The 15,400-nt window shown below is 43.5% G+C and overlaps 1 protein-coding gene across 3 annotated transcripts in view; it reads left to right on the top strand.

The window, feature by feature from the left end:
• HTATIP2 (HIV-1 Tat interactive protein 2, 30kDa) overlaps positions 1-13,980 on the top strand; it is a 14,280-nt gene extending 300 nt beyond the window's left edge. For 2 of the 3 annotated variants that reach the window (XM_010858411.1, XM_010858412.1), the window contains exons 2-6: positions 268-463; positions 2,349-2,456; positions 11,702-11,839; positions 12,334-12,395; positions 12,991-13,980. In XM_010858411.1, coding sequence (XP_010856713.1) covers positions 269-463; positions 2,349-2,456; positions 11,702-11,839; positions 12,334-12,395; positions 12,991-13,216 — 729 coding nt within the window. In that variant the 5' untranslated portion in view covers position 268 and the 3' untranslated portion in view covers positions 13,217-13,980. Of the gene's footprint in view, positions 1-19; positions 73-267; positions 464-2,348; positions 2,457-11,701; positions 11,840-12,333; positions 12,396-12,990 lie in introns of those variants that run through there. The other variant, XM_010858413.1, reaches the window with a different exon arrangement.
• The last annotated feature ends 1,420 nt before the right edge of the window (positions 13,981-15,400 follow it).

The following is a 15,400-nucleotide window of genomic DNA, read 5'->3' as shown; positions in this document are numbered from 1 at the left end:
GCCAGAGTCGGGGACAATTTGTAACGGCAGTTTGTGGCACCTGGCGCAGCCCCTGTTCCAGCCCCTTCTGAGGTGTGGATTGGCTCAGGTGCTGGGGAACGGCCAGGGAGCCACGCCCTGCCGATGACTCTGCACTTTCCCCTGGGCCCCGACTGCGGAGAAGAACCGTACCTTCCTCCAGACCAACCCACCCACCTTTGTTCCGGGGGAAGCACGGCCGCCCCTTAAACGTCCCGAGACCAGCACCTGTTAATGTTATTTTTGCAGCATGGCCGAGACAGAAGCCCTGCCGAAGCTTCGGGAAGACTTCAGGATGCAGAATAAATCCGTCTTTATTCTGGGCGCCAGCGGGGAAACCGGCAGAGTGCTCTTGAAAGAAATTCTGGAACAGGGCCTGTTTTCCAAAGTCACGCTGATTGGCCGGAGGAAGCTCACGTTGGACGAGGAAGCTTATAAAAACGTGGTGGGTATTTGCGCTGTGACTCAAAAGTGTCCCCGCAGTGTTTCTGCAGGGTGAGGGTATTTTCTGCGAGATGGCTTGCGGTGGCCCCAAGAGGTGTTCGGACTTCCCTCATAGCTCAGTTGGTAAAGAATCTGCCTGCAATGCAGGAGACCCCGGTTCAGTTCCTGTGTTGGGAAGATCCCCTGGAGAAGGGAAAGGCTACCCACTCCAGTATTCTGGCCTGGAGAATTCCATTGACTGTATAATCTATGGGGTCGCAAAGAGTCGGACACAACTGAGCAACTTTCACTTCATCTCAAGAGGTGTGCAAGTGTGACCACGATTGGTCTATGAGAGGCTTTACTGGAAGCTGGATTGTATGTCCGAGTGGGCTTACTCCTCACTTGAACAAAGCCCTTCTTTCAGTCCAGACCCCCATAAGGTGGAGCCTAGGTGAAAGGGAGGCCAGGGAGGAAGAGAAGAGCCACGTTGCCATGGCTTCTAGAGGAAACAGTCCTTGGACAATTTTCTCAACCCCATTGCTTGTTTTGTTTACCTGTCCACTCCACACTAATGTCAGTGAATCAGTTTGTGGAGTGGGAAACACTTTCTGGCCCTGAGAGGTGCGGTTTTTCAGCTGCAAGAATTTGCCCTGCCTGACTTAGGGCTGCAGGCTTGTGTCTGTAAGTTGAATCATCCTTTTCCTGTCACTTACACTTTCTTGGTTGACCCACTGACACAGCAGATTGCAGTCTGGTGCTAATTCTCTAAATATCTGAAGCTTGACTTGGTGGAAATTTGTAAAGGGAGTAATTTGTAAACTGTGCTAAATTGAACTGTGGTGTAATTCTGATATCTCCAACTGTTGCCACAGGTTTCACAGGCGGAACATTCCAGTTAACAACTGTCTAACAGATGAATGTCCTTGACTCCTGCAGGTCATTTTGCATACATTTTTGGTCTCAGGATTTTTCTGTTCCAAATGGACATCTTTGTTCAGACGTAGGCAGGTAATATGTGATCTTCATAGTCTGACTTCATGGGGCATGAAGTCGGACACTTCTGGCCGTTAGAAACAAATGGAGTTCTGAGCTTTGATGGTCGAGTTTTGGTGGCACTTCTTTTGCTCAGGCACTTTCTGTAAGCATTCTTTTCTTCAGGACTGGGTACAGTGCCAGGAAAATGCTTTTGAAAGACAGGGAAAAGCAACATTTTATGTAAACTCCTGGATGATGGGAACTTCTGAAACTTTTCTTTTTTAAATTTCACAGCAAACAAGAGGTTAGATGGCGTTTCATGAATGTTCATGAGTGTGAGAATTAGCAAGGGTGCTTATCAAAAGTGCAGTGTTGGCATGAGACCTAGGAATATGGCTTTTTGTCAAGCACCTGCTGCCTGATTGTAGTGCTGGTTTAGACTGAAAGAAAGATTATCTTTCACATTTTATTGCCGAAGGAACACATTTTATTGCTAAGGCATATGAATAACTTGGCCAAAATGATTATCATGCCTAGTAAGCAGCAAACCTAAGACTCAAACCTAGGTTTTGAGATTCCAGAAACCATTTCCTTCCTTGACATTATACCTCATTGGTATTTCTCCTGGTAATATACAGAGAAGTCTTTTATTTTTCCAGAGAGAAAATTATATTTGAACCTGGCTTAAGAGAGCTAGATCACCTGTAGTCCAGTTGTGTGTAGTGTAGACATTTAAGTACATTGTAGATGTTTAAATTTAGATTTATTGCTTTTTCTGGAAGAAAATGAGCTTGCAAAATGTGATGTTAAGTGAATTGACTCTACTAATATTCTCTCATTTATTCTTTAAATCTAGAGGGGGTATTTTTTTCCTGTTTGTTTTGTTTTAATAACATCAAGTAATATACAACTATGTCTCTGTTGTCCAGAATCAAGAAGTGGTGGACTTTGAGAAACTGGATGACTATGCTTCTGCCTTTCAAGGTCATGATGTTGGATTCTGTTGCCTGGGTACCACCAGAAAAAAAGCTGGGGCGGTAAGGAAGAAATACACCCTTTTCCCTTTTCTCTTGTCAGTCACGTCAAAGATTCTGTTTTTGCTCCCCCTTTTGCTTTCTATTTGCTGTGCTTAATTAGCACATTAATTAGCTAATATTAGCACTTAACACTTAAGATTCCATGTGCTGCCCTAGTATTTGCTATACTTTGAATAGTACTGATAAATTCATCTTTCCTTCAACATAATCCTTGAGTTCATATCCCATCATATATATTTCATGGTCTTGCCTTTTGCAAATATTGTGGTCACTCCATCCTCTAACTAAGGTTTGAGTAAAAGTAACTGGCTCATGCTCTTAGCAGTAAGTGTTTTTGTTTCTTTATAAATGATTTAAATTGATCTCTCTCACATGAGTGATTTGCTTCAACCTATTTCCATGCAGAGCCTTAAGCTTGTGTGCTAGAACATCAGAACAGAGGCACGATTCAGCTAGCTTCCAGTGATGACTCAGCCTCCAGCGATGATTCAACCCCTGTGGTGATTCAGCCTTAACTGACTCGGAACTGTCTTTACACACATTTTATTTGCTTTTTAATGATAAATTGCATTCTAAATTGCATTGGCCTCTATCTAGAAGTCAAACTTTACTATATAGTTAGAAATCAAAGCTTACTATGTAGATCCTGGGCAAGTGTTAATGCATACATCTTATTTGATTCATACCTTGACTATAGTTTATCTCTCTGACAGAATTTACTTGCTGGAGTTAAACATGTCTGTTAATATGCAGGACGACGATGGTCCCATGTGGGCTTACCATAGGTTTATAAACAGGCCCAGGCATCAGAATCATTCAGAGAACACACAGTTAAGAACTATTGATTTATATCAACCAAGAAGTTAGGCTCAGATATATTTCTCTGGACGATCCAAAGAATAATTGTATTTATGCTTTCATTAGGGATGAATTTCCAGATTTTCTGTAGTTTTGCCATGTGCCCAGAGGAACAGTCTGGTTTATGAGTTCTTTGCTGAGAAGTGAGGATTATCAAGAAGTTTGACTCTCCCAGGAATTGGCATATCATCTCTCCAACGAAGGGTCATTTTCCTGCCGAGCAGCTCATGCAGTCTTTTCTTTCCCAGGGACAGTCACAAGCCTTGTGTCCTCTAAAAGCATGGAAAAATTTTTGTTCTAGTACACTGCAGGTTCCACGGTCTCAACTGCCAACCTGACTTTGGTGGTGACTCAGCAAAATAAAAAACACTGCATTAGGCATAGAGCGGTTGATTTTCATGACAGAAGGCAAATCTCATAGGGCTCTCCAGGGGAAGGTCTAAATTGTTTTATTGCATTCAAATTGCATAATGCAATTTTAATCAGGATTTGGGTGTGTTCCCTATCTAGAATATTTTTTTGGGGGAGGGAGTTTTTTCTCCACCCCACAGGCTGCTCAATACCTTTCATTCTCCAAACAGTTTGAAAAGATAAAAGTAACTAATGAGTAAGGAAAAGACTAGTAAACCAAATATATAATCTCAGAAATTAGTTAAGGCATAAATGGTTTAAGATAGTGACAGGAAATAAGCTGACATTTCTTCCAGAAAGTCTTTTTTGTTTTTAATTTGAAACTAATTTAGATTGGATGCAGTATGAAGCTTGGAGGTTGTGATGACTTAAGGCAGTTTAAAAGAAGTGACAGTTCACAAGTGGCTAGGTACTTGTTTGATGGCGGCCTCACCCTACCTGGTATTCTGGTCAGGAACCCTGTCAGTTTGGTTTTTTTTTTAAAAAGGTCATTGGATGGCTTTTGCAAAGTTGGTGGCTAGCTAAGTGTCATTCTGTAGCTGTTTTGTAACTGAAATAGCCCACATTTTCATCTAGAACCTGAGTTTCCAGTACAGGAACTTCAAGAAATTCAGGGTTTCTATCTCTAGTGTTGAGGTCATCAGAGTAGCCCACTTATTTCCCTCCGACCTTCATTGTATTAGTTTGCTAGGGCTGTCATAACAAAAAATGATAACCCCCGTGGCTGAAACAACAGGAATTTCCTATCTCCCAGGCCTGAAGCCTGCACATCTGAGATTGGGGTATTGACAGTGTTGGTCGCTTTTGAGGGCTGGGAAGGAAGGATGCTTTCCAGGCTTCTCTCTTTGACCTGCAGATGGCTGACTTCTCCCTGTGTCTCTTCTCATAGCGTTTTTCCTACGTACTTGTGTGTGCATGCTAAGTCACTTCAGTCTGTCTGACTCTATGCGACCCTATGGACTATAGCCTGCCAGGCTCCTCGGTCCGTGGGATTCTCCAGGCAAGAATACTGGAGTGAGTTGCCAGGCCCCTCTCCAAGGGATCTTCCTGACCCAGGGGTCAAACTAGAGTCAATGTCTCCTGCACTGGCAGGTGGGTTCTTTACCACTAGCGCCACTGCCTGTGGCAGTGTTCAAATTTCTCCTTTTTATAACAAGTCTAGTCGAACTGAATTAAGAACCACCATACTCAGTATGGGGCTTCCCTTATGGCTCAGACTGTAAAGAATCTGCCTGCAATGCGGGAGACCTGGGTTCAGTCCCTGGGTCAGAAGGGTATAGCTTCGTGGAGGGTATCCCCTGGAGAAGGGTACAGCTGCCCACTCCAGGATTCTTGCCTGCAGAATTCCGTGGATAGAGGAGCCTGGCTGGCTATAGTCCATGGGGTTGCAAGGAGTTGGACATGACTGAGCAACTACTCAGTATGACCTCATCTGAACTAATTACATCTGCAAACAAGGGCACATTAACTGGGGATTAGGCCTTCAACATATGAATTTTGAGGTTGCAACCTCAAATACAGTCTACCAAGATTTCTACTGACACTGGTGCTAGGGTCTGTTAGCCCGTCTTGAGCTGTTTGCAAAACCATTTCCTTTAGCAGCAGCTGGTGAGATGCTGATCTTCTTTTCACATTCACACGCCATAGTTGTCTAATCAGTGCAGGGACTTCATGACCTAATCTAGATGTGTTGTATCAGAGGTTGACTTCATGACCTGGCCCTAATCCAGATGTGTTGTATCTGAAAGCATGTTTTTAATAGGCTTCTTGGGGGGTTCTGATGCAGCCAACTCTCTTCCTCGTGCTGGGCCTGCTTTCAGGAGGCGTTGGGCAGTGTTAGTCCTCCTCACCTGCTGGTTTTCCAGGAACTGTTGACCCAGGTGACCTTCACATTGCTTTGGTATGTAACTTACGTGCCAGTGAACTTTGAAATATCCCTTGAAAACCAGATCTACATTGGCTGTAAGTGAAGTGCAAAAAACTCACAGGTGCCACTGAGAATGGGGCTTTCTCCTTATTAAGAGAAGGATTTGGTTAGTGAGTTTGAAGGGGGTGTTATTGTAGTTTCTTCTTTTCATTTATCTCCTCACCAGCTCAGCACAGGATTCCGAAGTCCAGGCTTTTGGAGTCTGTCAAATGAACGGTGCCATTAATGTGATTAACACAGCTACTGTCACGTTTATTAGGCATCATTGAATCTCTGGGCTTCTGATTCTAATAATACACTCTTCTAAACCAGGCGCTTGCACGCTGCTGTGGGCCGAATATAGCCTGCCTGTTTTTGAATAGCCCTTGAGCTACGAATGTTTTTATATTTTTAAGTGGTTAAAAATTTTCAAAGAGAAAAAATGTGTCATGACACATGAGGATGTAAGAAATTCAAATTTCTGTATCCATAAGTAAAATTTTATTGAAATATTCTCATTACTTTATCTATTATTAATGGCTACATTTGCACAGTGATGGCAGAGCTGTGTAATTACAGTTGTAAATCTGCAAATATTTACTGTCTTATCCTATAGAGGGAAAGTTTGCCAGCCCCTGTTGTCACCTCTACTGTTTTCTTTGATGTCTAGAAGGGGACTTGTGAAGTGGTGAGGTCCCAGATGGTTCAGGGAACCCAGATTATAGGCTCTGTTTGGATACCGAGTGGCTATGGGGCCTTGGGTATGCCAGTTAGCTCCTGTGGACCACGGCCTCCTTGTCTGTGCTGAGAGGGAGATGACCACTGCAGCTCCTTTGGCCTGCAAAATTCTTTGACTTTTAAAACACAGAGAAAAGAGTGCTCCGAATGGAAAAAAAAATGTGTGAGAACATGGAGATTGACTCAGGAATCTCTGTAAGATTTTGTTTTTCTCTCCAGAGCTCCTTTGCTCACCAAGACCTTGCTTCCTACTCTGTACATGAAGTACAGATGTGCTCTCCAGGACAGGAACAAATGGGGTCTCAGGTCATACCGTCCATTGTTGGTCAGCATCTCTTTGTTTTCTAGTCTGATTTGTAGGGTTGGATTGAAAAGGGAGTGGAGGAGAAAGAATCTGAAGCAGAAATACGGCCAAGTGGGACCCTTTGCGGGATGATAGATCCTCCTTTCTTGGAAAAGATTCTTCTTGACCTTGCGTCATTCCCGCTGCTTGCTTGTCATATCAGTCAGAATTGAAATACTGTGTCAGGATGAATTATTCCTAAGGCACAGTGTTCCCAGTGTGCAGGCATTGGCAGATTAGAAAGAATACTTAGTAGCTTTGGATTGTCATAAGACTTAAAGAGTAATTAGAGAATTTATCTCCTTAGATGTTTGTGGAGCTCACAAAGCTCTCTCTGCTGTGTCATATAAGTATATTGTGTTTATTCTTTTGAGCTGGTACTGGAAAAGGAAATTTATAGTGGCAATTTATTTAATCAATTCCTTTTTCTAGAAGGACTCTGATTCCTCTCTTAGGGTAAAACACACCGACTGTGGATCGTAAAGACACAATAATATAATGGACTTAATGCTCTCAGAAGAGACGTCTTTTTTTTCCTGCTATATGGTTAGGGAAACTAAATATGATTTTTCTGAAAATTGTGTTTCTGGGATATGGAGTAGCGTGTTTTGGTTTCTTTTTCTATTGCGTTTTTATTTGAGTTGCTAGAGAACAAGAAAGGGTGTTAATAATTAGATTTTAAAGATAGCTCCCTTTGGTCTATAAACAGCATCTTCCTCACTCCAGAGAAAACCAGTTGTGTGTCGGTGTCTCTGACTCCGTCGCTGGGATCCACGTTTAGTTTGGTTTCCAAGTCCTTGAAAGCCGTTGACCCCTTTGCTTTTGAGTTTCATTCACCAGCTAAAAGGCCACGCATCAGGGTGGGGGAAGTGAAATTCAAAGTTTGTGGGCTTGGAAAAATGCGTATTTATAATCAGCTTGAGGGCTCAGAGGATTTGTGAAATCGTTTTGGATTAACAGCCATTGATTGCTAATAAAACAGTATTTCACTTTGTCCAGAGAACAGCGGTGGAGAAAGGTATGGGCACCTTGTCAACAGGGCCCATTGAACAGGGCTGATGGGCCAAGCGTGGGGGTCGCAGCAGCAGCAGCGTGGGTGCTCGTCCCGCAAGGAGCCCTTGTCAGCCCTTTGCCAGGCGGGTGACAGGAGGGACGCCAGAGGCTGATGGCTGGGGTGCTATTGATGTGCCTTAGCTGACTAATCAGATTGAAAAAAGTCCCATGGTATTTATGTCACTTTAATTTTCATCAAACAATCGGAGATGACAGGACTCTATTAAGGAGAGGTTGATCCAGAACTAAAGCCAAATAAATTGGGGTCTCAGTTTAATCAAATTATCCCTTTACTGGCCCTGGATTAAGTGAGAGGCACGGCGTCGGTCTAGAGCCTTGTGATTGGCTGAAGCTTTCCCTTATTTTTAAAGACGCTGATGAAAGAAGAAACCTTTTTTAACAGTTCTAATAATCCTTCTAAGAAATAGTGCTAAACCAGCAGCAGCAACAAAAAGGAATTTCACTAGTCACCAATGTAATTTTATTGGAAATCACGGACCTGTTACCAGAATCAGAGTTCTGCTGAATTGGAGTGAGGGGAAGAAAATAGATATGGAAGAGAAGTAGAGTGTTTTCGAATTTTTCGGTGTCATTTTGGGTGGTTCTTGGCACATTTTCAGCACATGTAAAATCTCAATTCAGAGAATGGCTCCGAGGAGATCAGTCTCATCCCACTGTCAGAGTGTGCTGAGTATTAAAGTCAGCGTGCTGCACACCCATTAAGAAAAGCAGCAAGAGGGAACTGCGATCAGTGTGTAGGGCGGGTCTTCGAGTCCAGTATTAGGATTGAATCTCAAAGTCTACAACCCAAAAGGAGATGGGGATGATAACCTGGCTAAGAGTTAAGGTTATATCATCTAAAAAAAGGAAAGGCAAAGGAACAACAGACCTGTCCTGCAGGTCGTGGACATAGTCAAAGATTCTCTGTGGGGAGTGATGAGAAGAGAGGACAAAACAGGATTCTGGGGTAACAGTGATGCTCTGTTTCAGGGTCTGGGAGCTGGTTGCAGAAGACGTTTAGCTTATGAACACTTTATAGCCAGTCCTATACTGAGAATATGTTTTCTTTTATGATCTACTGCCATACAAAGTCTGGAAAGTTCGCTTGGGCCCCTTGTTTTAGAATTGAATTCTGTATTAGTTTCCTATTGCTGCTGTAACAAATTCCCTCAAAGTTAGTGGCTTAAAACAATGTAAATTTATCATCTTCTGGTTAGCAGGCTGATGTGGATTTTGCTGAGATAAAATCAAGGTGTTGACAGGGCTGCATTCTCTTCTGCAGGCTCTAGGGGAGAATCCATTTCTTTACCGTTCCTGGCTCTAGAGGCTGCGGGGGTTCATGGTCCCTTCCTCTATCTTTAAGGCCAGCAATGAGGGATCCAGTGCCCCTCACACTGCCTGACTCCAATCTCCTTTTCTGCTACCCTTTTCCACTATAAGGACTCTTGTGATTACATTGGGCCCACTTGGATAATACAGAATAAACTTTTTCAGCGTCAAGGTTGTTGTTACTGAATGTTGTTGTTCAGGCGCTAAGTCGTGTCCAACTCTTTGCGACCCCATCAAACTGTGGAAAATTCTTAAAGAGATGGGAATACCAGGCCACCTTCCATATCTCCTGAGAATCCTGTATACAGGTCAACAGTTAGAACCGGACATGGAACAAAGGACTGTTTCAGAATTGGGAAAGGAGTACCTCAAGCCTGTGTATTGTCGCCCCACTTACTTGATTTATATGCAGAATAAATCATGCAAAAGCCCAGGCTGGGGTGAATAACAAGCTGGAATCAAGATTGCTGGGAGAAACATCAACAACCTCAGATACACAGATGATACCACTTTAATGGCAGAAAGTGAAGAGGAACTAAAGAGCCTCTTGATGAGGGTGAAAGACGAGACTGAAAAAGCTGGTTAGCAGCTGTAAGTCCACCTGCACCCTTCATTCACCTTGGCCGTGCAGCCTCAAGCACATTCACAGGTGTGGGGATTAGGATGTAGGCATCTTTGAGGGGCCAGTATTCTGCCTGCCACAACAATGGATTAGTCCTGTCATTAGCTGGAGATGGTGTGAGGTAAGAAGGAACATGGGTACAAGTGGGAAGCCCTGCTTAGAGAGTCGGGAATTTGCATCCTGCTCTCAGCTCTCTCCCTTATTAGCTGGGAGTTCTTGGATTGCTGGACCTTGTGGTCGGTCACATCTCCACAGTGAGGGGGTTGGCTGTGATGTTTCCAAATGTGCCTTCTATCTATCCTATGAAAGATACATACATTTAGGGTCAAAAACTACGAGAGGGCAGATTTTGTAAAATTCATTTACTCTTAATTGAAGGATAACTGCTTTACAGAGTTTTGTTGTCAAGCATCAGCAAGAATCAACCTTAGGCACACCCATGTGCCCTCCCTCCCAAACCTCCCTCCCATATCTCTCCCCGTCGCATCCCTGTAAATGGTTACAGAGACTCTGTTTGAGCAGATTTTTAATTAAAAACAAACAAACAAAAAATCACTGGGACAGTAATCCAGCCTTCAGATTTGGAATCTTCCTTATGTGTAACCTCATTATATAATTGTGGGTACTTGTGAAGTTCAACTTCAGTGGACTTTAGACTTCTTTTCAGCTGTCCTGAATTTGAAGATGCCTGGCTTTGTGGTGGTCCCAAGAAGCTATTACACGGAATTCTCTTTTCTGGATACAGGCATGTGTCCTTCAGTTAGACCCTAAAAATAAAAATGAATCCGTATTCTCTTGTTTACAGCATCCTCTCCCCTCCTCCTTTGACTGCCTCTTATTTTTTTCCTAGTTGGATTTGCCTTTTTTCTGCTTTCACTGGACTTTTATTCATTCCAGTATTTTTGGAGCACCTACCATGTACTGGGTGTGTACAGATGCTGAGATGTAAACTAAGAAAGACCCAACTGCTACCCTCACTGGACTGAGTCTAGATCAGGGGTCTCCCAACATTCTTAATTATATGTTGTTGTTTATTCAGCTTTTTTGTGACTCCATGGACTGTAGGCTACTAGGCTCCTCTGTCCATGGAATTTCCCAAGCAAGAATACTGGAGCATCTTGTCATTGCCTTCTCCAGGGGATCTTCCCATCCCAGGGATCGAACCTATGTCTCCTGCCTGTCAGGTAGATTCTTTAACACTGAGCCACCTGGGAAACCCCCTTGATTATACACCTGTCAGTAAAAAATTTGCAGATGTACTCCTTACTAACATGTAAAGTGAAAGTGAAGTCGCTCAGTCATGTCCGACTCTTTGCGACCCCGTGGACTGTAGCCTATCAGGTTCCTCCATCCATGGGATTTTCCAGGCAATAGTGCTGGAGTGGATTGCCATTTCCTTCTCCAGGGGATCTTCTCGACCCAGGAATCGAACCAGGGTCTCCCACATTGCAGGCAGATGCTTTACCGTCTGAGCCACCCGGGAAGTAAAGTATGTTGTAAAACATAAAAGTTGGAAGTTAAATAGACGTCATTCTCATAGTGCCTGGATAGTGTTGGCAGCCATTCTTCTGAGACACTACCATGTTAAAGTTAACACTGAAAAAAACAGAGAAGACAGGAGGAGGGTGGTAAGACTGTAAGTGACCAAAGACACAGAAACATGAGGCTAAACACCGTTTCCAAGCCTCATGATATTATCGTTCCTTTTGTTGGTTGCAGATTTGCTCGGTGTCTGTGTTTCAGTGTCACTGTCCTTGTTTTTCATCACAGTCTGGCCTTGCTACCGAAGCTGGAACATCCGTCCTGAGCGTCAGATCGGAGCCCTTCCCAGGGTCTGAGCCTGATGTTCATGTTTTACTCTGATTCATTTTGCTTGGATCCCCTCCCCTCCCCACCGCTGACTGCTTACCTGCCACCCAAGCTGAGGAGTAATTTTTAAGATGAACTCACAGCTGTTTGGAAAAACTCATTCTTTTTGCCCTTAGGAGGGATTTGTCCGTGTTGATCGTGATTATGTCCTGAAGTCTGCAGAGCTGGCGAAGTCTGGAGGGTGCAAGCATTTCAACTTGCTCTCCTCTAAGGGAGCTGATAAGTCAAGCAATTTTTTATATCTGCAAGTCAAGGTTTGTGCATGTTTCTGTCTTTTATGTACTTTGGGGAACCCTGGCTTTTTGGCAGTAATAATATAAAAATGCTAGGTAATACCAAAATGCATTAAATGCATTATGTTTTGCATTTTTTATAGCTGCAGGGACTGCTCTTTTGCAGGGTTATATTTAGTAATCAAGAGTGATTTGAAAGATAATTTCCAGTGTCTTCCCCTTTGTTGATTATCTGGTAAGCATGAAATGAAATGTTGCCATCTCTGGTATTAAAGATCCTCAGAACTCTAGCATTAGAAGAGACTTTGAGATAGTTCAGCACATCTTTTTTCATTTTCTACTGCATGTCATCTCTTCCTTCACTCTCCAGACTCTAGAATCTAAAACTCTGGAAGAGGATATTTACAAATATTGAGACCTGCAGAAGCAGATTGTCTTCAAAACCCCAAGTTACTCTTGTTAGCATTACAGCAAGTCGGTCTTGATTACATAATAAATGTGTCTTTTGCTAACAGGGGGAAGTGGAAGCTAGAGTTGAAGAGTTAAAATTTGATCGTTATTCCATATTTAGGCCTGGGTAAGTATTCCTACTGCCTAGGAGTACCCCTTTAAGTTAGTTATTCTCTAGGAGCTGGTTTTTCGTTTGAAGAGACTGACAAATAAGATATCTATGATGTGAATAGAAGTTGTATGGAGGGAGAGCACTTCCTCGAAGAACCCAGCTTTGGGCTTTCAAGAAAGGGGTAGATGCCATGTTGTTGGTGCCACGTTCAGAATAGTCTGGAATTTCCTGGGTAGCGTTTGCTGCCTTCTTCAGAATCCTCTTCATGCCCAAATAAGACTGTTTTCACACTGGATTGGTGTTTGGGCTGTCCTAACAGAGTAACACCACAGAATGGGAGGTTACCAGTCCAAGATCAAGGTACCATCAGGGTTAGTGTTGGGTGACGTCACACTGGGGATTAGGGCTTTATCATGAATCTGGGGAGACACAGTTCAATTAACATCCTGTATGGTGTGAGACTCCGGGAGATAGGGGAGGAAGGGGAAGCCTGGTGTGCTGCAGTCCATGGGGTCGCAAAGAGTTGGACAGGACTTAGTGACTGAGCAACAACAACAATGGTCTGAATGCAATTTACCATCTCTTCCCCTGCTTTTCTTTTTCTCTTTAGAGTTCTCTTATGTGATAGGCAGGAATCTCGCCCAGGTGAATGGCTGGTTAGGAAGTTCTTTGGCTCCTTACCAGAATCTTGGGCCAATGGGCACTCTGTGCCAGTGATAACTGTGGTCAGAGCAATGCTGAACAACGTCGTGAGACCAAGTGACAAGAAGAAGGAACTGCTGGATAACAAGGCCATCCATGACCTGGGGAAAGCTGATGACTCTCTCAAGCCATGACCACACTGGAGAAATGTTTTTTTTTTTATTGTCAGATTCAACACCTACCAGCTAATTGGTAATTTCAGAGTCTTAAAAAAAAATGTGCTTTGACTATGGTTTTCAGTTTTTGTCCAGTCAAAAAATTATTGTGCTCTGCCTCAGTGTTTTAGAACCTGGGGCTTACCTCATGGCTCAGATGGTGAAGAACCTGCTTGCAATGTGGGAGACCCAGGTTCAGTCCCTGGGTGGTGAAGATCCCTGGAGAAAGAAATGGCTACCCACTCCAGTATTCTTGCCTAGAGAATTCCAAGGACAGAGGAACCTGGTGGGCTACAGTCCATGGGGTTGCAAAAAGTCAGACATGACTGAGCAACTAACATTTGCTTGCTTGTACATAAGTAGACATCACCTGGGGAGCCTTTCAAAAATAGAGATCCACCAGCTCTCTGGTGGCCTAGTGTCTGATATTCTGCACAGAAATAAGGGGTTCATAGGAGGGCCTGAGTCAGAATTTTCTGACTCAGAACTTTTGCGTTATGGGCACAGGAATCTGTTGTTGAAGCTTAATGTTCTGATGCCGCTGGCACAGAGGCCAGCTTTGAAATGCTTTTCTGCAAAGTCACAGCAGCAGTGCACACTTTATGTATCATGCAGATGAGTTCTGAACTAAAATTGTTTACATTTGTGTCTTTGAGTTACCCTGTGCTGACTGAGTGTTCAATGTGTAAGTGAATATTGTGCCTTACTACTTCTTTTGGATATATAATAAAAGTTACTATGTAGCCGAGCTTATATAATTCATGGGAGAATTAAATAGAATAATTAATATGAATGGATAAGTCGTGGGTGCCCTTAGATTGTTAGAAAATGCCCAGGTTTCATTCAGAATATGCAGTGCATTGACCAGTGGGGTGATAGAATAGCAGCTAATATTTATCAGGGGATTGCGAAATGCCAACCTTTATACGTGCTGTCTGTCCTTTAACCCTCCAAGCAATCCTTATAATTCACATCATCCCCATATCTCAGATGGGGAAACTGAGGCTCACTGTGGCTAAGTGCCTTGCCCAAAGGCCCAAAGCTAAAGCCAGGAAATAGCAGAACCAGGATTCTAACCCAAGTCAGCCTGAATCCATAGCTTCTGTTTTTAGCCACTCGGCAAGAGGGTCCAGTGTCCGTGTATTTCCAGGAAATTCCACCTAATTGTTACTGGATCAGTACATGCCATGGATGCATAAGATAGAAATATTTGAGTTTCTCTATTGGTCTAGGATTTCTCTAATGATTAACCACAAAATGTTCACATAGCCAGTTAACATGTCTCAAAGTGCTTCACTTTAAAACCTATGGAGAAGGAAAGGAAGGTGCAGAAGGAAAGGTCAGAGTCAAGAGGAGCACACATCATGGGGCAAAGGATAGCAGTGAAATTCGTCTTAACTTCTGTGCTGGGGGAAGCCAAGTAGTGAATCTCAAGCTTCAGTGGACGCCAGAAGATACAGGCTATCCCCTTTAATGGGTGTGTGTGTGTTGTGCTTATTTGCTCAATCATGTTGGACTCTTTGCGACTCCACAGACTATAGCCCGCCAGGCTCCTCTGTCTACGGGGATTCTCCAGGCCAGAATATTCAAGTGGGTTGCCGTGCCCTCCTCCAGGGGATCTTCCCAACCCAGGGATGGAACCCAGGTCTCCCGAGATGCAGGTGGATTCTTTACCATCTGATCCATAAGGGAAGTGCACACGCATGCGTGCATGTGTCTGTCTTAAGAGGGTATGGACATTCCCAATGTTAGTCATCTAGGAAAGAGGCATATCTTAGGATGAGATAAGCCCAATGTCAATCATCTGGGAAAGAGGCATATTTTAGGATGAGAAAAGATTTTGGAATGTGGGCTTTAAGAAGGAGGTAGAACATCTTCCTTCTTCATGGAGGGTTGGTTTCTTTTGGGGCTGAAATCTTGAAGAGTCTGTGTGGGTGATAACAAGCATGGGCTGCAAGAAGTGTGGCGTGAAGTGAGAGGACCCCATGAGGATATCTTGAGGCTGGTGGGCTCTAAAAGCAGCTATGCCCAGTGCCCAGTTTTAAATTATTCTGTTTGTTATTTCCTTACCCACAAACCTTTTGTCGGGTCTTCAACATTCTATTCTGATCTCAGTAGTGAAGCAGGGTGATGGGAGATGGTCTGTGTTTTATCTTTGGAGTA

The sequence above is a fragment of the Bison bison genome, unplaced genomic scaffold (assembly GCF_000754665.1).
Source record: "Bison bison bison isolate TAMUID 2011002044 unplaced genomic scaffold, Bison_UMD1.0 scf7180017864388, whole genome shotgun sequence".
Taxonomy (NCBI): Eukaryota; Metazoa; Chordata; class Mammalia; order Artiodactyla; family Bovidae; genus Bison; species Bison bison.
Note: the sequence above shows the minus strand (reverse complement) of the source record. Positions and strands in the feature narration are given on the sequence as shown.